Source organism: Choloepus didactylus, chromosome 5 (genome assembly GCF_015220235.1).
Source record: "Choloepus didactylus isolate mChoDid1 chromosome 5, mChoDid1.pri, whole genome shotgun sequence".
Lineage (NCBI taxonomy): Eukaryota > Metazoa > Chordata > Mammalia > Pilosa > Megalonychidae > Choloepus > Choloepus didactylus.
In genome coordinates, this window is record NC_051311.1 from 83,128,254 (window position 1) to 83,149,908 (window position 21,655).

The 21,655-nt window shown below is 37.6% G+C and overlaps 1 protein-coding gene across 8 annotated transcripts in view; it reads left to right on the top strand.

The window, feature by feature from the left end:
• Window positions 1-21,655, top strand: part of IMMP2L (inner mitochondrial membrane peptidase subunit 2) — a 995,917-nt gene that overhangs the window by 293,500 nt on the left and 680,762 nt on the right. For 3 of the 8 annotated variants that reach the window (XR_005216988.1, XR_005216987.1, XM_037836364.1), the window contains exon 5: window positions 92-173. The exons of the other annotated variants lie outside the window; for them this stretch is intronic. Coding sequence is in view for 1 of the 3 variants with exons in the window: in XM_037836364.1 (XP_037692292.1) it covers window positions 92-140 (49 nt within the window). In the remaining 2 variants the exon portion in view is untranslated. The remainder of the gene's footprint in view (window positions 1-91; window positions 174-21,655) is intronic. 8 annotated transcript variants of the gene reach the window in all.

Sequence of the window (21,655 nt, forward strand, 5' to 3'; positions counted from 1 at the left end):
TAAGTGTGCATTTATTGAATCCAAATACTGTTTGGGTGTACAGATATGGATAAAGTATGGTCCTTAGCCTAAGTACATTTTTTTTTTACAGTGTGAAGCTACAGAAGGAACACTGTGCTAAGGGCTGTCATTTGCTATAGAAGTCTTGAAGAGGGAGAAATGAATTCTGATTGGTGAGAATCTAGAGATGATATTAAATGAGTCTGAAAGGACGAGCAGGATTTTACCAGAAGAACACTGCCTTGAGGAAGTCTATTCTTTGTAGAGAAAATTGAATTACATGAGCATTTATATAATGTAGTAACTCTCATATGCTGCAGAATCACTTGGTGTGTTTTTTCAAAGTATGGATACTCAGGCCTTCTCCTTAAATTTTTATTTAATGAATCAAGGATGGGGACACACATATTTTGAACATGCACTGTAGGCAATTCTGCTGTACACCCTTCTTAAAAAATCCTTGGTAGAATTCTCTTAAGTTGACAGGTAGTTTTCTGTACTATAGGTGCTAATGCATGAATTTGGGGCAGTATGATGTATGTCAGACTCCCAAATTAGGAAATGACTCAGCTCTTAAAAAACATTGTTTTATTCTAATATTCCAGTATGGTTCTGCTGTCCATGGATTAATATAATTTTGTCTGTGTATATTGTTTTTCTGTGTTGCCAGTTGAGGATTTATTGAGTTCTGTAACTTTACTACCAGCTGTTTGAAGCAGCACTCCACTTCTTTCTCCCTTAAGTTTAAAGCATCCACCTTTAAGCTAGTGTTCTGAGATTTAGAGAATAATCCATTACTGATGTCATTCAGGTTTTTATAGGCTTCAGTCCTCTCCAGTCCAAAGTTGAGAATCTTTACCTTTACAGGTTGTCTTTTTATATTTTCTTCCCTTCATTTTCTGATCATCTGAAAGACTTTTTTTTGGATGTTCTCAAGTTCAATTTGATCTTCCCCAAGGAAACATTTTTTAAGCCATTGTTTGTAAATTGTGATTTGGGATTGTTTTGTTATTTTTGTTTTCCTCACATTGCATCTTATTTAGAAGATGTTTCAACTTTGAGGTTGTTTGTTAGGCTGTGACATTGCTTTAAGGCCCTTGGTGCTCTTTGTCCTGATGATGTTTCCAGCCCTGTGGTCCCTTCCTTCCTATTCATAAGGTCTTGGGTAAAGCTGTTGTTTCTCCCTGGAAGTCTTTTGTTGGCTGATGCTCTCCATGCAAATTCCTTCTCATCCTTGATGCCTCATTCACCCTAGAAGCCTTTCCTGGTCCCTCAACACAGTCACTCCATCCCTGCGACTCATGACTCTAAGTACAAGGTCCCATCAGTCGTCACTTTATAGACTGCAGGCAATAATTTACATTTCTTCTTTCTTAGTAGATTTGCGTTCCTTGAAGGCTATGGCTGCATTTTATTCATCTTTCCCCAATGCATAATAGAGTGGTGTGTTGCTCTGTTTTGCAATTTTCTGCCCAACCATAAAGATGCACAGTCTTGCAGTATATCAAAACCTCTTGAACGTTCATTGCCTCACAGAGCTTATTGTCATGTGCTGATTTCACTCTGCACTTTTTTTATAAATGTGTTAAATAAGTAGGGCACTAGAAAGGGTCTCTGAGGAACACTTGTTTAACTTTTGTTGAAGTTCCTGTTCATTACTGCCTCTTTTCTTCTCCCTAAATTAAGTAGCTATTTGCGACCAGTATAAAACTAGGCAAATGTTACTGAGTTATTGTCTTTTTTGCAGAAAGTTTACAGGTTTTTTTTTTTTTAAATAACTTTGAATCTATTTGTTTTATCATATTCATTTTGGGTGACAAGGATTATATCCTGCCACCCTGAATAATGTCAGACAAAGCCCTGGCCTAATTTTATGTTCTCAAAAAGTTGGTTTAAAAAACTTTTTCATTTGAAATTTGATAAAAAGTTTCTCAGATGTCATGTTTCCTTATTGAAGCCATAGATCCTTTCCTCCCTGGATTATGTGTTCTTAGATGTCTGTGATTGTGCATCACATTTACTAATAGAAAAAAATGTATTCTTAATTATTTCTGTATTTTGCCTGTATATTTGTTCACCTTTAAACTGTGAGCAAATTTACTGATTAATATCTGGTTCCATCTTTGCCTTCTGTTATTTGCAAATCATAAGAAATTCTTAGTAAACCTGTAGTAATTTACAACAAGCTAAAATTCAGAAATTGTTTGTAAATTCTTAAAGTATTGGCTACATTTGTTTTCTGTAAATGGTTCCTTGACTTTAAGTCTCAGTGATAGTTAGACAACTAGTGCTATTCTTGTAATTTTACAAAGGTAGGAGCATTTCTGGAAGCCCCATGGGTGAAATTATTTTATGATGATATCTCCTCCATGCAGGATACAATTAGGCAAAAATTTTTATTTTGGTGATTAAATTGCTACTATTTTTGCAAAGATTAACAAGTTTTATTACAGCAGTTATAGGTTTATAGAAAAGTTGTGCAGATAGTACAGAGTTTCCATATACCCCCCCTCACACACTGTTTTCCCTATAATTAATACTTTGCATCAGTATGGAACCTTTGTTACAATTGATGGAACAATATTATTATAATTATATTATCTATAGTACATAATTTACATGAGGGTTCACTCCTTACGTTGTACATTTCTATGTTTTTTATATTTTTATTTTTTACAACCAAAAATTAATCCTTTTAGCCAGTTACAAGTATACAATTTAGTGATGTTAATAACATTCACAATGTTGTGATGTCATCACCACTTCCATTACCAAAACTTTTCCATTACCCCAATGAGAAACTACCAATGAAGCATTAACTTGCCATTCCTCAGTCTCATCCCTACCCCTGTAGAATTTACCCCTGTAAATTCTAATTTCTGACTCTGAACTTACATGTTCTATTTCAAATATGTGAGATCATGTAATATTTGTCCTTTTGTATTTGGCTTATTTCACTAAACATCATGTCTTCAAGGTTTAGATTTTTTTTAAATGTCTGGAAAAACTGAGTTTGTATTGCTTTATCCTGTTTATTTTAGTTGACAGAAAATGTAGTATGCCAACATGAATCATATTAGGCAAAATACTGTATGTTCTATAATCCCTTGCTACCCAAAGCATATCTGTGGACCTCAGATATTTGGAAATGAGGGATATTTGGTCCCACTTTAGACCTACTGAATCAGAATCTGCATTTTAACAAGACCCCAAAGTCTTGCACATAAAAGTTTGTCAAACTTTTCTACACACACACGCACACACACGCACAAGCATATTTTGAAGGCACTGAAACCTAGATTCTTGCTTCTCCTGGTGGTCTGCATACTGTCAGTATCAGTGCCACCTGGGAGCTTGTTAGAATTCCAGACGCTCAGGTCCAACCTCAGACTTATTGAATTAGAATCTACATTTTAACAAGATCCCTAGGTGATTTCTATGAACATTAAAGTCTGAAAAGCATCTAGATTATATGATCTTTCTGAAGCTAGCTAAACTTGAATTCTAGTTTTAGAATAATATGCAGTATTACTCTTTTTTCAAAATGCCCCTTTAGAAGTCTTAGCTGGAACATGGCAATTCAGTAAATAAATATGGCTAGGGTCTCTGAGTATATAAGCAAAAGAAGAATCTAGTCGTCATCTTTAATTGTCATATTCCTTCTGACATTCACTTGTCTTTCCCTTAACTATTTCTCTCAAAACTCTTCGATGGACACCTCTTCTATTCCTGTTGATTCTATGAAAACAAGGATGGGGGTTCTCATAATTTTTTCTACCTTTTATGATTTATAGAGCATTGTTTTGCAACCATTATTTAGCTGTTTCTCCTATGACAACCCTCCTGCATCTGCCTATCCTATTCTCCCTAGGGCTTCATCTCTGCTGTTAGTGACCCTTCTGGGCATTATCCCTCTTTCCTCAATGGCAGTTCCTTATTCAGATTTTATTCTCCCCTCAATGCCTGCTACCTTTCTTGTCCATGGCATTTCTAATGCCAAACCTTCACAGTGATTCTCAGCTCTGTTGACTTTTATCTCAACTTTACTGTTGCTGTCTACCCTGAAGCGATGTCATCTTCATTACTCTGACTTTCCCACTTGGACCCGTCACTAAACTACCCCACCTCAAGAATCTTGAATTTTCCTTCTGTGAAATACAAACTTCTCGCCAGTTTCTCACTCCTATTCTTTCAGTCCAAATCTTGACCTCATTTGCCCAATCACCACAGTGAGCCATGGTAATAGTGCCTTTACTAGCATCTTCAAAGTTGTTTTTCTTTTGATGTTCCCCACACTTATCCTTTAACCATGGTCTACCACCGCCCTCTGCTTTATCTGCTTTTGTTTTCAGGCTGTAAGATTTGCTTCAGAAGATTATGAATAAAATTTTGGCTTTCTAACCTAAGCTGGATGGTCTCTTCTGCTCCTCTGTTCTTTTATGCAATTTCTGTGGTACCCAATCCCATATGCATCATTTTAGTTTCTTATGAGGTGTGAGAGATAGTCTTTTCCATAACTAATGGTAAAGCTTTATGCTTTCAGGTTAAATTTGCTGGTAGACTTCTAAATCATTGTGTTCTTATTTCATTACAGTTTCCTCCAGTAGAGTTATAATATTTGTCACATTACTGCACTGCATATTTTATTATAGTCTTTAGATGCAGCTGGTTTTTACCTTCTTGTGGTTATTTAAAAAATGGTAATAAAGATTCTGTGCCTTAATTGGTCTCATTCTCAATTAAGCATTGTTGTTTTAAAAACTGTTATATATAACAAAGAGTAGAGGCTGTTAAAATGTCTTTGCTAGTGGCATTAAAGGGCAAGGAAATGCAATTCAGTTACAATTTCTTCAATTATACTGAAAAGTCAGCAGGGCTAACTGGGCAAAATATCTGCAGAAGTTTTGTACTATTTGTGCAGTAAAAAAAAAATGTAATTGTGTCATTAAATCTCTGCATTGTCCCCAGCATTGTACCTGTAACTGTGGAAGGACCAGAGAAGTACAGGGTATTTTACCTGACTTCAACATGTGTTCTATGCTGAGGAGAAAATCGTAACATACACGAATGTGTTAAGATAGAATGTGACAGAAAACACAAATCTGGTTGCGTCACTTCCCTGTTTACAAACCTCTGATGATATCCTTATATGAAATAAAGTTCATATTCCTTAGTTTAGTGTACTTTCTCACTAACACTCTGGCTCTAGTCTCTCTTTCCAGCATCATGTTCTTCTACGTCTGCCCTCCTATCACCTTTCTTGCACTCCAGCCATTCTGAACTATTCATTATCCCAGGATAAAGACACTTTAATACTTCTCTGGTTTTGGTGAGCTTCTTTTTGTTTTGAATTCTATTACTCCCTATCTTTGCCAAATAAATTCATGTTTGTCTTTTAAGACCCACCTAAAATGTTACTGCTTCTACTCTGCAGAGCTTTCTTGCATTTTCCTAGACAGAATTATTGTCTACTTTCTATGCCTTCTTTAGATTCTTGCTATCTTCCATTCTAGAATTTATTACAGTGTTCTATATTGTCTTTTTGTGTGTATATGTCCCTATTCCTTAATAGCCAATGAATTTTATAAGCCTTATGAGGCTGTGTTTTATTTATATTTGTTTGCCCAATACATAGCACAATGCTTGGAATATTTAATATAAGTGATTCTTAAATATTTTCTATTTTGCAGTATAGTTTTGAATACTGAAATTTGGGGTGGTACTCTTGAAGGTATAAAAAATCAAAATAATATTAATTAATTTAGCAACAATTATGAAATATTTGTTCTGACAGTTTAACAGTATCCCATAGTGCCTATAAAACAACCATTCTTGTCCTGCTGCTCCTGTGGAATCTTTTCAGTGCCCTGTCACTGTCAAAGGAGAACTGTTTATTGCCCAAACTAATGTATTGTCACTTACGAGATTGAGTTTCTTGGTTTTTTTGTTGGCTGTTGATTCCACTTGACATCAACTCTTATCCCTACTTATGCATGGTACTGTCTCCCATTTATATAAAACTGATACACAGTATGTTCATACACCTGTTCAGTTCAGCCTTCTTTTTGTTTTTTTAATGCAATTTTATTGAAATGTATTCCCATACTGTACAATCATCCATAGTGTAAAACAGTTCTTCACAGTATCATCATATAGTTATGGATTCATCACCACAATTTTTGAACATTTTCATTAGTCCAAAAAGTAAAAATAAAAATAAGAATAAAAATAAAAGTGAAAAAAGAACAAAAAAAAATCCCATACCCCTTCTCCCCCCTATTATTTGTTTACTTTTTTCCTCCATTTTTCTACTGACTTGTCCATACTGGGTAAAGGGAGTGTGGGCCATAAGATTTTCACAATCATACATTCACAACATAAAAGCTATATAGTTATACGATCATCTTCAACAATCAAGGATACTGGATTGCAGTTCAGCGGTTGCAGGTATTTCCTTCTAGCTGTTCTAATAAGTTAAAAACTAAAAAGGGATATCTATAAAATGCATAAGACTTACCTCCAGAATGACCTGCTGACTCCATTTGAAATCTCTCAGCCACTGAAACTTTATTTTGTTTTATTTCTCTTTTCCCTTTTGGTCAAGAAGACTGTCTCGATCTCATGATGCCAGGGCCAGACTCATCCCTGGGAGTCATGTCCGCGTAATGGAGGGAAGTGAGTTTACCTGTCAAGTTAGCTTAGAAAAAGAGGCCACATGAGCAACAAAAGAGGTTCTCTGGGGGTGACTCTCAGGCACAATTATAAGTAGGCTTGGCCTCTCCTTTGCAGTAACAAGCTTTATAAGGATAAGCCCCAAGATTGAGGGCTTGGCCTACTAAACTGGTAGTCTCCAATGCTTGTGAAAATATCAGGGATTCCACAGCTGGGGAAGTTTAATATTTCTGCATTTTCCTGCAGTTCCTCAAGGAGGCATTGCAAATATTTTTTATTCTCTGCCCAGATTACTCTGGGATATATTGGGGTTTCACACTAACATGTAAAAACCAATCAGATCTCACCTCCTATTCAAGGTTCCATGAATTACATGGTGTTTGAATAAACTAACTATTTAAGTTAACTTATATAATGTGCCACAGAAAATGTAGATTTTGCAACAAATAAACATCTCTTCCTTTGGTCCCACACAGAAGCCAAAGTTTTAAAACACAGTTAATGTCATCCTCTACACTTTAGTCTAATCTACCCCAATCTCAACCAAGTCCATTTCATTCATATCTCCAGATAAAGTCTGATCTCCTTTTCAGCCTCTTTAACAGTTGCTGCATGGGGCAATGCCAAGATTCACAGCTGCCCAACACAGACACCTGCCGCTCCAGGGACCAACCGGGTCACACACAAACAGCTCAACATCTCAAAATTTAGAAATAACTGTTAACAACTCATGAATAGACATGACTGCTGTAAGAACTTACAATCTAGGAACCTTTACAATAAGCCTTCCCCTGATAACCCATGTTCCCAGATTCAATTCTCAGAGTTTGCACATTATTGTTAATGCATATTAGTGAGGTGTTATAATGTTTGTCTTTTCATTTCTGGTTTATTTCACTCAACATACTGTCTTTAGGTCCATTCAACTAGTTGCATACCTCACGACTTCATTTCTTCTTGCCATCACTCAATATTCCATTGTATGTATACATCACAGTTCACCATTCTGTTTACCAGTTGATGTACCCTTAGGCCACCTGTATCCATTGCAAATTGTGAATACTGCAGCCACAAACACTAGTATGCAAATCTCCACTAGTGTCCCCACTCTCAGTTCCTCCCAGTATATAACCAATAACAGGGTTGCAGGACCATGTGGCAACCCCATACTTAGCTTCCTGTGGAACCACTACACTGCCCTCCAGATGGCTGCACCATTCTACTTCCCCACCAACACTGAATAGGTACATTCCTAGCTCCACATTTGCTCCAGCACTTGTATCCCTCTGTTTATTTCTTAAACAGTTTTACTCACATCCCAGACAATCCATCTTTAGTAAACAATCAAATGAACATAGCTATGCATTTACCACCACAATCTATATGAGGTCATTTCCATGTCTTCCACAATGAAGAGGAAGAGAAGAAAAAAATGAAGAATATAAAAAGATAGAAGAAAAAAAAATACAATGAAAAGGTCATACAATACCACCACCACCAAGAATCCGATTCCACTCCCTTATATCCCCCTCTTAAAAACCTTTAAAAAGCCTTTTAAAAGCCTTTGTTACAATTAATGGAAGCATATTACAATGTTACTGTTAACTATAGGCTCGAGTTTGCACTGATTGTATTTTTCCCTTATACTATCCGGTTTTCAACACCTTGCAATATTGACATTCATTTGTTCTCCCTCATGTTAAAACATTCTTATATTATTGCGCTTAATCATCATCATTGACCACTCTGGGTTTGACTAAATTATAGAATCCCAGTCTTCACCTTCTATCTTTCTTTCTAGTATCATACATGCCCCTAGCCTTCCTCTGTCACCCATGCTCACACTCATCTTTGTTCAGAGTGCTTACTGTATTGTGCTACCATCACAGTATTTGCTGTTCTGGATCTATACAATCAATCCTGTTGAACATTCTGTACTCCTTCAGATGCCTGATCTCTACCCTCTTTCTATCTCCTGATAACTTGTGTTCTCAACTTAAACTTTCAAGGTTCACTCATTAATGTTAGTTCATATTAGTGTGAACATACAGTATTTGTCCTTTTGTTTCTAGATAATTTCACTCAATTAAATGTCTGCTATCATTTTGTCTTTTGGATTTTATGTGTCATGTCATTTTATTGTTATTTTTTCTCTCTCTCTTTTTACCCTTACTGATCATCTTCATTTCTATACTGTGCTCCAAACCTCTCTCTGTCTTTTCCTATCTGTCTGCAGTTCTCCCTTTAGTATTTCTTATAGAGCAGGTATCTTGTTCTCAAACTCTCTCAATGTCTGTTTGCTGAGAATATTTTAAACTCTCATTTTTGAAGGACAGTTTTGCTGGATATAGAATTCTTGGTTGGCAGTTTTTGTCTCTCAGTATCTTAAATATATCACACCACTGCCTTCTTTCTTCCATGGTTTCTACTGAGAACTCTGCATGTAGTCTTATTGAGCTTCCCTTTTATGTGATGGATTGTTTTTCTCTTGCTGCTTTCATAATTCTATCTTTGTCTTTGGTGTTTGATAATCTGATTATTAAGTGTCTTGGCATAGGTCTATTCGGAGCTATTCTACTTGGGTTACACTGCGTTTCTTGAATCTGTAATTTTATGTCTTTCATAAGAGATGGGAAATTTTCTGTGATTATTTCCTCCATTATTCTTTCTGCCCCTTTTCCCTTCTCTTCTCATTTGGAACTTCCATGTGCTTCATGTTGTCATTCAATTCCCTGAGATGATGCTCATATTTTCCATTCTTTTCCCTATCTGTTCTTTTGTGTGTAGGATTTCAGATGTTCTATACTCCAGTTCATGAATCCTTTCTTCTGCCTCTTCAAATCTGCTATTGTATGTCTCCACTGTATTTTTCATCTCTTCTGTTGTGCCTTTCATTCCCATGAGTTCTGCCATTTGTTTTTTCAAGCTTCTGAATTCTTTTTTATGGTCACCCAGTGTCTTTATATCCTTATCTCTTTTGCCACATTTTCCTTCACCTTGTTGATTTTATTTAGAAGATTTGCTTTAACATCTTTAATTAGTTGTTACAGCTCCTATATCTCATTTGAAGTGTAAATTTGTTCCTTTGACTGGGCCATATCTTCATTTTTCCTAATGTGACTTGTAATTTTTTATTGTCTAGGTATCTGGTTTCCTTGATTTCCTCAATCAATCAGATTTTCCCAGACCAGATGGGCCCAGGTTCTCAGGAGGAAAGTGTAATCAGTATCAAGTTTCCCTGAGGATGAGACCTAGAAGGTTGTCAGACTTTCCTGTGATGTCCCTTGAGTCTATGCTTTTCCTATCCTGCACAGCAGGTGGTGTTTTTTCATCCCACAGCTCCCTGCTGGTGTCAGAAGCCAATCTTAAGTTGTTTCTGGGTCCTTGCTCCCCAGGCCCTGGGGTCTGAATTCTCTGAGGGAGGGCAGCCACTTGAGTTGTGCTACACCCTCCTTTTCTTAGGGAAGATACACCCTTAAGGGAATTATCTCCTACACTTGAATTCCTCCTTTCTCTCTCTGACTTTCTTAACTCCACCCTTGCCTGGGTCAGTGCTGACAATTGAAAATGCCTGAGGATTTCTCAAATGAGCTACTTAGAATGGGAGAAAAAAAAAAGGAAAAAGAAAGAAATCCCCTTTTCAGAGTCAGTTCCCAGCCCCAGATTTGCAGGTCAACTGGAGTTGGTACCTGTGCCCCTTTTCTTGGGACACAGCCATTTCCCAATATTCTGAGCTCAGCCATATCCAAAAGCCTCTGTTTTTATTTATTATTTTTTTTCTGTCAAGCCCACCTCCTCTCTGCTGGGAGAGACCTCAGGGTTCCTTTCATGCTTGTTCTGGGTTTATCTATGCTTGTAGCTCATATTCAGTAGTCCAAATTTGTTAATTAAAACTGCAGTTTGTTTTCAGTTGAGTTACTTTCCCTTGTTTCTGATAGCCTGCTTCTTTTTTTTTTCTTTTTAATTTTTATTGGGATTGTTCAGATACCATACAATTATCCAAAGATCCAAAGTGTACAATCAGTTGCCCCTGGTATCCTCCTACAGCTGTGCATCCATCACCACACTTAATTTTTGTTCAATTTTTAGAAGCTTTTCATTACTCCAGACAAGAAATAAAGTGAAAGATGAAAAAGGAAAGAAAAGAAAAAAAAAAAAGAAAAAGAATGGAAACTGGAATCTTCCCATATCCTTAACCAACCCCCCTCATTTGTTGACTCATAGTGTTGGTATAGTACATTTGTTACTGTTTATGAAAGAATTTGAAATACTACTAACTGTAGTATATGGTTTGCAATAGGTATGTATTTCTTCCCTATATGCCCCTCTATTATTAACTTCTAGTTGTATTGTCATACATTTGTTCTGGTTCATGGAAGAGTTTTCTAATATTTGTACAGTTAATCATGGACATTGCCCACCAGGATTCAGTTTTATACATTCCCATCTTTTTGACCTCCAGCTTTCCTTCTGGTGACATATATGACTTTGAGCTTCCCCTTTCCACCTCATTCATGCACCATTCGGCACTGTTATTCTCACATCTTGCTACTGACACCTCTGTTCATTTCCAAACATTTAAGTTCATCCTAGTTGAACATTCTGCTCATACTAAGCAACCACTCCCCATTATTAAGCCTCATCCTATATGTTGGTACCTTATATTTCATGTCTATGAGTTTACATATTATAATTAGTTCTTATCAGTGAGACCCTGCAATATTTGTCCTTATGTGTCTGGCTTATTTCACTCAGTATATTGCCCCTGAGGTTTTATCATCAACCCATTTTTTTTTAAGATGGTTTTGTTCACACACCATATACTGCATTTTAAGTAAACAATCAGTGGTTCTCTGTATGGTCACATATTTATGTGTTCACCACCTTCACCACTATCTATATAAGGGCATCTACATTTCTTCCACAAGGCAGGAGGGAGAGTCAAAGAAGGTAGAGAGGCAAAAGAAAGAAGAAAAAAAATGACAGCTAGGAAGTAGCAAAAGGAAAAATAACCTTAAATCAAAGTAGAGTAAAGAGTCAGACAATACCACCAATGTCAAGTGTCTGACATGCCTCCCCTATCACTCCTTCTTATCTGCCTTTACCTCGGTATATCGCCTTTGTTACATTAAAGGAAGCATAATACAATGATTCTGTTAGTTACAGTCTCTAGTTTACGTTGATTGCATCCCTCCCCCAATGCCTCCCCATTTTTAACACCTTGCAAGGTTGACATTTGCTTGTTCTCCCTCATAAAAAAACATATTTGTACATTTTATCACAATTGTTGAACACTCTAGATTTCACCAAGTTACACAGTCCCAGTCTTTATCTTTCCTCCTTTCTTTTGGTGTCTCACATGCTCCCAGCCTTCCTCTTTCAACATATTCCTAGTTATCTTTGTTCAGTGTACTTACACAGCTGTGCTACCATCTCCCAAAATTGTGTTCCAAACCACGCACTCCTTTCTTCTCCTGTCACTCTGTAGTGCTCCCTTTAGTATTTCCTGTAGGGCAGGTGTCTTGTTCACGAAATCTCTCATTGTCTGTTTGTTGGAAAATATTTTGAGCTCTCCCTCATATTTGAAGGACAGCTTTGCTGGATATAGGATTCTTGGTTGGCGGTTTTTCTCTTTCAGTATCTTAAATATATCACACCACTTCCTTCTTACCTCCATGGTTTCTGCTCTGAGATCCACATGTAGTCTTATTAAGCTTCCTTTGTATGTGATGGATTGCTTTTCTCTTGCTGCTTTCAGGATTCTCGCTTTGTCTTTGACATTTGATAACCTGATTGCTAAGTGTCTTGGCGTAGGCCTATTCCAATCTACTCTGTTTGGAGTATGCTGCGCTTCTTGGATCTGTAATTTTATGTCTTTCATAAGAGATGGGAAATTTTCATTGATTATTTCCTCTATTATTGCTTCTGTCCCTTTTCCCTTCTCTTCTCCTTCTGGGACACCAATGATATGTACATTCTTGTAGTTTGTTTCATCCTTAAGTTCCTGGAGACGTTGCTCATATTTTTTCATTCTTTTCTCCATCTGCTCCTTTGCGTGTAGGCTTTCAGGTATTTTGTTCTCCAGTTCTTGAGTGTTTTCTTCTGCCTCTTGAGATCTGCTGTTTTATGTTTCCATTGTGTCTTTCATGTCTTGTGTTGTGCCTTTCATTTCCATAGATTCTAGTAGTTGTTTTTTTTTTAACTTTTGATTTCTGTCTTATGTATACCCAGTGTTTTCTTTACAGCGTCTATCTCTTTTGTGAAATATTCTCTAAACTTTTTGAATTGATTTAGCATTAGTTGTTTAAATTCCTATATCTCAGTTGAAGTGTACGTTTGTTCCTTTGACTGGGCCATAGCTTCATTTTTCTTAGTGTAGGTTGTAGTTTTCTGTTGTTTAGGCATCTGATCTCCTAGACCACCCCAATCAGGTTTTTCCAGATGAGAAAAGGCTTAGGTAACAAAAGGAGGAAATATTCAGTATCGGGTTTCCCTGATGGTTTTCCTTAGAGGATTGATACACTTGTGCTTTTCTGCCCAGCACTGGCACTTGTCAGCCTGTCATCGGCTGGTGTAAGAGGGTGTGGCCTGTGGCTCTCCTCCCCCAGGCTTTGGGGTCTGGTTCCGGAAAGGCGGGTAGTAGAGCTGGGCCCCTCCCTTACCTCTTGTGAAGCTATGCCCCCTCCAGAGAGGTCATCTGCATATAATGAGTTCTTTGTTTCTCTGACTCTGCTGATCAAAGTGTTTTGATTTTAAAATGGCTGAGGCTGTCTTTACTGCAAAGTGCTGCAGGCTGAAAATGGCTGATGTTTTCTCCACAGAGAGAGAAAGGGACAGAAAAGCTCCCAGATTCACCCATCAGGCAGAGATAGCACCGGGTCCTCTGGGCTCCCTGTCTTGAGACAGATATGTCCCCCGACTCTCCCAAGGTCAGTTATCACCAAAGCCTCTGCCTGCTTGTTGAAGATTCGCTGTCTGTATTGAGCAGTTAACATTAAAACCCCAGTTGGAGCTGGGCTGAGAGAGTGTTGCTCTCTAGCACCATGAGGCTTCCATGATGGAGGGGCTCTCGGCTCTCAGCGCAGGTCCACAGTTTTTACTTACAGATTTTATGCTGCCATCTTGGGCATTCCTCCGAATTCAGGTTGGTGGATGACAAGTGGACAGTCATGTTTGTCTCCTCGCAGTTATTCCAGGTTATTTACTAGTTTTTTGGTCATTTATGAATTGTTGCAGGGGGTAACTAACAGTCTTCCACTCCTCTCTATGCTGCCATCTTAGCTCCTCCTCCAACCTGCTTCTTTTTTCCACAGGGAAGTGTTCCAGCTTAGTTTGATGTGCCAGCGGGGGAGGGTGCCAGCTCTGCAGTTTTGGGAAGTTTAGTTACAGTTCTATGCTGCTATCTCATCCATTCCACCCATTCCAGGCTGGCATATGATGTGTGTCCAGTCACAAATGGACGTAGTTGTTCCAGACTATTTACTAGCTGTTCCTGGCTATTTACTAGTTGCTCTAGAGGACTAACTAAATTCCATACCTTTCTATGCCGCCATCTTGCCTCAGCCTTCTTTTTGATAAATATGGATATAATAATGTCTCTGCTTATTTTGTCAAAAATAACTTTTCCATATTGGTCAGATTGGATGGCACCTCCATGTTGTTTAGTAAGCCTCCTGAGCATCTTTTTGGTACTTAAGAGTTTGACTACTTTTGGATAAATCAAAAGCTAAACTATGAAGTAGAAAATGCATATGCCCTAGAGTCATCCATGTAATCTAATCTATAGGGCTTAGGATTATTTCTTGATGTTCTATATTTCTGCCTCCTCTATCCTGTATATTTAAAGGGCCACTAAAGTTCATTGCCTTTATCTTCTAAAGGTCTTTAAAATCACACTTTCATTGCTATTCTAACTGATTAAGTTCTGATTTAGGCCTTTGAAGATTCATCACCAGTTCGTGGTAAGAGCCTCCTAATTTATCTTTCTTTGATCTATGCCTTTTTGAAGCCATTCTACACTGTCCTCTCCAGACTAAATTTCTTAGAATGCCAATTAATCTACATCATTTGCTTTATTCCTCTCTGTAGATGTTTTTTGAGTGGTTGCCATGCATTAGCCACTGTTCTGGTTCCTGTGGTTCATGGTAAACATGCTCTCTAGTATCTTCTATTTTGTATTGAGATAGGTAGTAAACCAGTAAATAAATGAGATTTTTACATTTGTGATAAGTCCTATGCTAGTCATAAGCTCAGTGAAGGAGTAACTGAAGAAGAGCACTTTAGGTAGGTGGTAAGGGAAGGCTTCTCTGAGGGAATGTCATATGAGCTGAGACATGAAGGGTAAAGATGAGCTGGCCAAGCAGAAACTGCCAGAAGAAGACTCCATGCAGAGGAAACACCAAGTGCAAAGGCCCAGAGACAGGAAAGAGATTGGCATCCTTGTGAAAGAGAAAGGAGGCCATTGCAGCTGGAGTGTAATGAAAATGAGAATAATGATATAAGATGATGTCAAAGAGGAAGATAGGAACTAGAGCATGTGGGGCCTTGCTAGGTTATGAAGGAGTTTGGACTTTATTCTAAGAACAGTGGGAAGTCATTGATTATTTTATGAAAAAGAGTAAGATGACTTTTTTTACAAATGATAAATCTGGATTCTAATTGGAGAATGCTTTGAAAATGCAAGAGTAGACATAGAAGACCACTAAGGAGGTTAATACTCAGTCTAGGTGAGTGACACTGTTATCTTGATCTAAGATGGTGGCATTAAAGATAGAGAAAAGTGGGTAGATTCAAGACGTATGCTGGAGGTGGAGCCATTGGACTTGGTGATACATTAGAGCTTGGAATATTTGCTGTTTACATGCTGTTTTCATGGCCAAATTTCTTTTTCTGACTTTTTTAAGGTCTCTGTAGCCTGGTCTCTTTTTATGTATGTTCATTTCCCTTTATACTCCAAGGTATACTTTGTTCTTCAAGCAAAAGTGAATATGATAAGTATAAAATAGTAGTTAAAAGAACATGTCCTGGTGCCTGACTTTCTGAGTTCAGATCTTTGCTTTGTCATTTCCTACGTGATCTCAGGCCAGACATTTTGTTTGCCTTAGTTTGCTCATCTGAAAAATGGGAACAGCAATAGTTCTAACTCAGGATTACCATGAGAATTAAATGAGTTAGCCCATGTAAAGTGTTTTGAAAAATGCCTGGCACATAGATGCTTAGCTTTTTTTTTTTTTTTAAATCTGCTAAAGGCCACATTTCATTTCACCTTTGCTCCCATTCTAATGTTCTGTAAATCCTACCTAATTTTCAGACTGGTTTAGGCCCTACCGCTTCCATAAAATAGCTACCACCCTGATTTGTTCTCTTCTTCAAGTAAAATCAAATAAGAAAAAATGTTTGAATGTAAGTGGTAATAAAAACAGCACAAGAGACTTGCTCTCAATAGACTACTTATATGCCTTCCCTTTTATTGATTATTCAGTTACTTCAAGTTCCATTCTCCATGCTTCATTTCTTAATGATTATGAAAAATATTTAATTTTCATAGACATTTGTTTCAGTGACCCAAAAACCATTAAAAATGAATATTTGTAATTCTCTTAAGAAGAAAAACTATTTTGAAAGTTGGACTGGAGATATGGTTTTAAGTCTAATTGCAAGGTGCAAGCTAGGCATAGATTCCAAGGAAATAATTTTGTTCTCAAAATCTAGATCATTGGATTTTGTGAGAAAGGTAGAGGAAGAAAAATGCATATAAGCTACAAAATGGTAAAATAAGTTATGAAAAAAAGACCATGCTTCATTAGGTTTTCCTTCCTCATCTTCAAATTCGTAGCTTAAAAATCAAAAAGTCTTTAGGTGGAGATTTAATACAACATATGTAAAAATCATTTCTTATTACTGAGATTTACCTTGGATGTGACTAACTCATGTGTCTATGTATATGCCTAGAAACATAACTGAAATAATGTTTACTGCAGCATTAGCAGTGATTATCTCTGAAGGATGGGATTTTTGGTGATTTTTTTTATTTTTAAAACCATCGGTTCTGACTGAAAGTTTTTTACATGAAAATGTGCCATTTTACAAAAACTGTGATTGGAAGAGGGTAGAAGAGTTAAGAGTGGCTTGAACTACCAGACCTGCTTCCTCCAGTTGCACAAGCAGGTTTGTATGTTTACCCATGTTCCATATGATGAACATGTTTTCTTTATATGCCACAAGGTGGAAAAGATTGAGAAATACTGCATAATGTATATGTCAAGGCTTAATTGTGTTGCTTTGTGAACAATTCACACACATACATACCCTGGACCAAATAAGATCTATCTGATTTGTTAAAAGTGTTGGAAACTTCTGAATATAATTGCTCGCTTTCCTTCACCAATGCCTCACAGTTGTTTTTTGTTGTTGGTTTTTGTTTGTTTTGTTTTTATTTTTGAGGGTGGGATGGTTATAGGAAGTAATTCAAGTATAGAGAAATGTTCATGGGGAACAATAATTCTGGTCCAAAGGCATTAACAGTTCAATCCAGAACATAAATTTCCATTTTAAATAAACTGATTTCCTCTGGCAATATTTGGTTTTGTTGGTCGGAAATGTTTATGTAAGAATTCTTTACTGTTATCTGCAGATAAGGAGACATTTTGGCCCTGTCCATGTTTCATAGAGTTCCCCCATTAGTGGGCAATGTGGTTTTATTGATTTATAGGCACTGACCTGTATTCTTTGTGTCCCTCTGAACAGATCCTCTTGGAGCCTCCATGGGATTCCTATGAACATGCAACCGCATATCCATAGGAAAGTTCAATTGCATTGTTCCAAACATGAAATAAATCAAATAGACTGGAAACTTGCCAAGTTTAATTTTGACACTTCTCAAGATTAGAATGTCAGTGTAAATGGAGAGGCACGGTTGTGCCTTGGTGCTACCGATTTGGGATCTGAGACTGGGAGATGTTAAGCAGGCAGAGTTGTAAATGATTGAGCTTGAGTGCTTCTCATACTGAAGGGGCATGCTGATATTTTTTCATGTCTGCACTCTGTTACATCTCTAAAGCATTATAGTCTTACTCTTTCTGTTGGGAATCACACAAGAAAAGCTATTCTATCTGTGTTCCCTGCTCTTGGGATATGTGCTATTTGCTTAAAGACTGGTCTTTGAATTTGGGGTTGCAAAACAGTTGTTTATAAAACAACCACAGCAGTACGCTTCAGAAAGCCCTTCTCTCTTTTGAGATATAACTGGATTGGTGATTCGTGTCTGTATGTTAATTGCAATAAAGCTGCTATTGTAATTTAGAATGCTTGTTAAGAACAGTCCAACAGTCCTCTGAGGGACAATAGATAACCTGCTATGTGTCTTGCTTAGGGAGATGGTAATTATTTTACTGTAAATGAATCTAACAATAGTCTATCGGAAAACCACAAGAGGGGCAGGCTTGGAGGGAGGAGTGTTAAAATCAAGACTCTTCTTTATTGACTGCATTCGTCGGCTCAAATTACTGGCAATACGGTTTTCTTAGAGAAGTGAAAGTAAAGTGAGTAAAATAAGAATCTCTTCAGTTACTGTAAACAATTCTTAGTGTGAGCATATCACTTAAAACTCACTTTAACCTTCTTTTTAATGGAAGTTTTAATACTTCATATTACATAATGATGACTTTTTGCATTCTAAAAGGCTGTCCTACCAGATAAGAGGCTTGTAAAATTTTCCTATAGAAGAAGTTTTTCCTGCTTGATAAATTTCACTAATATTACATCTTAGAGCTTGTATTTTGTGTTAACACTGATTGTCTCTTTTCAATAGAAAACAGTTGTAGGTAAAACTCAGGTGCAAATAGTATTTTTGGGTGGTATTTGGCAGAGTAAATAAAGGAAATGTTAGAAAAGCACACTTTCTCCCCATGAAAAGACTTTTAGAATTGTGGGTTGGCTGAGGAAACCCTAGGTAGGTTATACATTTTCAAAAATTTCAAAAAATATATATTTCTTAGTGCAATATGGAGTTTGTTATAAATTTAACTGATGACTCAGGTATTTGCATCCTCCAGCATTAGGCTCAGACTTCCAGTTCTACGCATTCCCTCCTTCCCTTTATGCCAACAGTGCTCTAACCAAACATAACTGTTAGCTCTGAGAATAATCCCGGCACCTTTATGGTTTGGGTCATGATATTCTCTCAATCCTGTATGTTCCCTGACCTCATCCTCTGCATGTCCAAAGCTTAACAACCCCTTCTGACCCAGCTCCTTCTGGAAGTGTTCATTCATCAGCTGCGATGAATGTCTCTTGTCTCTGAAGTTCCACAATGTGCCTGGACCTCCCTGGATCCTTAAAACAGAAGCATGTATGCCCTGTTTATGTTTGCCCCACTCTCACGGTAAAATAATTGCTCTCCTCCTGTCCCCTAAAACTTCCCTTAATTTAGAGCTTGCCACTCTGTATTATGTGTAGTTATCCAGAACTTTCCTGTTAGGCAGTGAGCTCTTAACTTCCTCAAGCATTTCTTCTCCTCTATACTACTACCACTACATTGGTTGAGGCCTTCATGGTCTCTATTAGATGGATGCAGTGGCTCCCTTTGTATCTGTCCCTGGTCTTGTGCCTTCGAATCTCTTCTTCATAATATCCCCTCAGAGTATCTATCTAAAATGTATATATGATCATGTCAGTCTTCTGTGTAAGTTTTTACAATGGTGTCATTTGCCATGAGAATAAATTCTAAGCTCCTTAGTATGTCAAATCAGGCTGCCTGTGATCTGACCCGTCTTTCTCTTGCAGCTGAATTTCCCACCACTTGGGGCTTTATACCTTATGTTCTGGCATTGCTGAGCTATTTTTACTTCACTGCAAGGGCTCTGATGTTCTATTATTCTGACTTTGCTCAAGGTGTTCCTTCTGCTTGTAATGTTCTTTCTATTCTTCAAAACATAGTTAACTTCTGATCATCCATCAAGGCTCCACTATTGCCTCCTCAGGAAGACATCTAGATAAGTTGGCTGATTTTCTTTGAACTATTAGAGCATCTTAGTTTATATTTCTATATTATAATCTAAAGTGATCTGCTTAAAGGGCAAGGCTCATTTCTTATTTATTATTATACCCTCAACATCTAGCATGGTACTTGGCACACAGTAGATGCCCAATAAATATTTGAATGAATGGACGGGAACAGATATAAGAATATCCCAGAAGTCATATGAAAGCCAGGACTAACAACTTGGAGCAAAAACAAACGGGAGTTTTAGGGCAAAGATTAAATAGCTTCCAACTTAAAGGATGAGCCTGTGGGGAGCAAGGACTAGCAGTATAACTTTTGGTTGAAGCCTATATTGGTTCTGCAATAAGCATCCATTTGGGGCAGGACAGAAGCTTAGTGGACAGGAAGGTTCAGATATGTAGCTATTATTGGGAAAGTTCTTAAAAGTATTGCCTAGATTTTATCTTTGTGAAATCGGGATTCAGAGGTATACTAGGTTTTGAGTCAGGAAAACAGTTACTGGGGAATCAGGCTGAAATACAGTCTCAGAGAGTTTGTACAAAGTCAGAGTATAAGGGAAATAAATGATCACAGAGCAACTATTCAGAGATTGACTAGAACAGCTGTGCTAGAATATTTAAGCCAGCGCAAGAGCGTTACTAAGAAAATGAGAAGCTGCGTTGGAGGTGTTTATTCTCTTTCTGGCAAGGGCCGGTATTATTCCTGAAGTCTGGGGTGTATGGGCTCAAAGAAGAGGTCTAAATGAACACCCTGGAAAAGGCTGGAGCCATGCTTTGTGAGGATGCTCAAGCTGGACATTACAGTGTATTTAGCCAGTTGCTTCTATTTTTGTCTACTTCCCATCTCTTTTAACACATCATAATTTTTACAGTTTTGTATAAATCACCAATCATTGTTTCATTGGGAACAATAATTATGTGTTAAGTACTGCACTAGGCCTTGGGGTTAAAATGGTGAGCAAGCTGTAAGGTTCCTTGTGGCGCTTAACGAGTGGGGTAGATATACAACAAACAGGTAATTCCAAATATAATCAAACTGAAGGGGCTGTGCACAGTTCCTTGTGACAACATAGTAGTGATTTAACTTATTCTGGGGAATTCGGGAATGTTTCCATTGTGTGTGACATTTGTGCTGAAATCCAAGGGTTGAGGGGTTTGCTATAAAAAGCAAGGTGGAGGATACATAGAGGTACCAGATTGAGCACAAGCCCTGAAGTGGGATAAAATGAGGGATGGTGGAAGGCCAGCATGGTCAGATGGGAGAGTTTATACAAGGTGATCCTGCGGAGAGATAAGACAGGGGCTTTATCTTGGAGTCTATGGTAATTAGTGATTTAGACTGTGTTTAAAAGGTAAAGGAAGTCATTGGAGAGTTTTAACATCATCATATTTGTATTTTAAAATGATTGCTGTATGTGCACTGTGGAAAATAGATTGGAAAGGGGACATACATAGAAAGGGGAGTGTCTGGTTAGGGGCCTATTTTCCTGGTCCAAGCATGAGATGATGCTGGTGTAGATCAGGTGATAGTGGGGATAAAGTGAAGTGGATATATTGGAAAGATGTGTAGGAATAGAATAGATGGTCTGGGGGCAACTGATTATATGTGGCTAGGGAGAGATTAATTTAGAATTACTTCTAAGCTTTGGACATCAGCCACTTGCTAGATGGTGGCACCATTTTTTTTCTGAGAGAGCGAGGAGGTTTTGTGTAGAAGTTCATTGTTGGACATATTGCATTCAGGGACCAAATGGGCAGTTGGTTAGATGGGCATGGTGTAGAGATGGAGATTTGGAGTCATTTGCATGTAGATGATCATGGAAGGCACCTGTGTGGATGAAATTACTTAGGCCACTGGTTGGTGCCTCTTCCAACAACATCAGCATCACCTGATGTTAGGAACTTGTTATAGATGCAGATTCTGAGGCTCCAGCTCATACCTACAACATCAGAAACTCAGAGTGTGGAGCCCAATAATTTG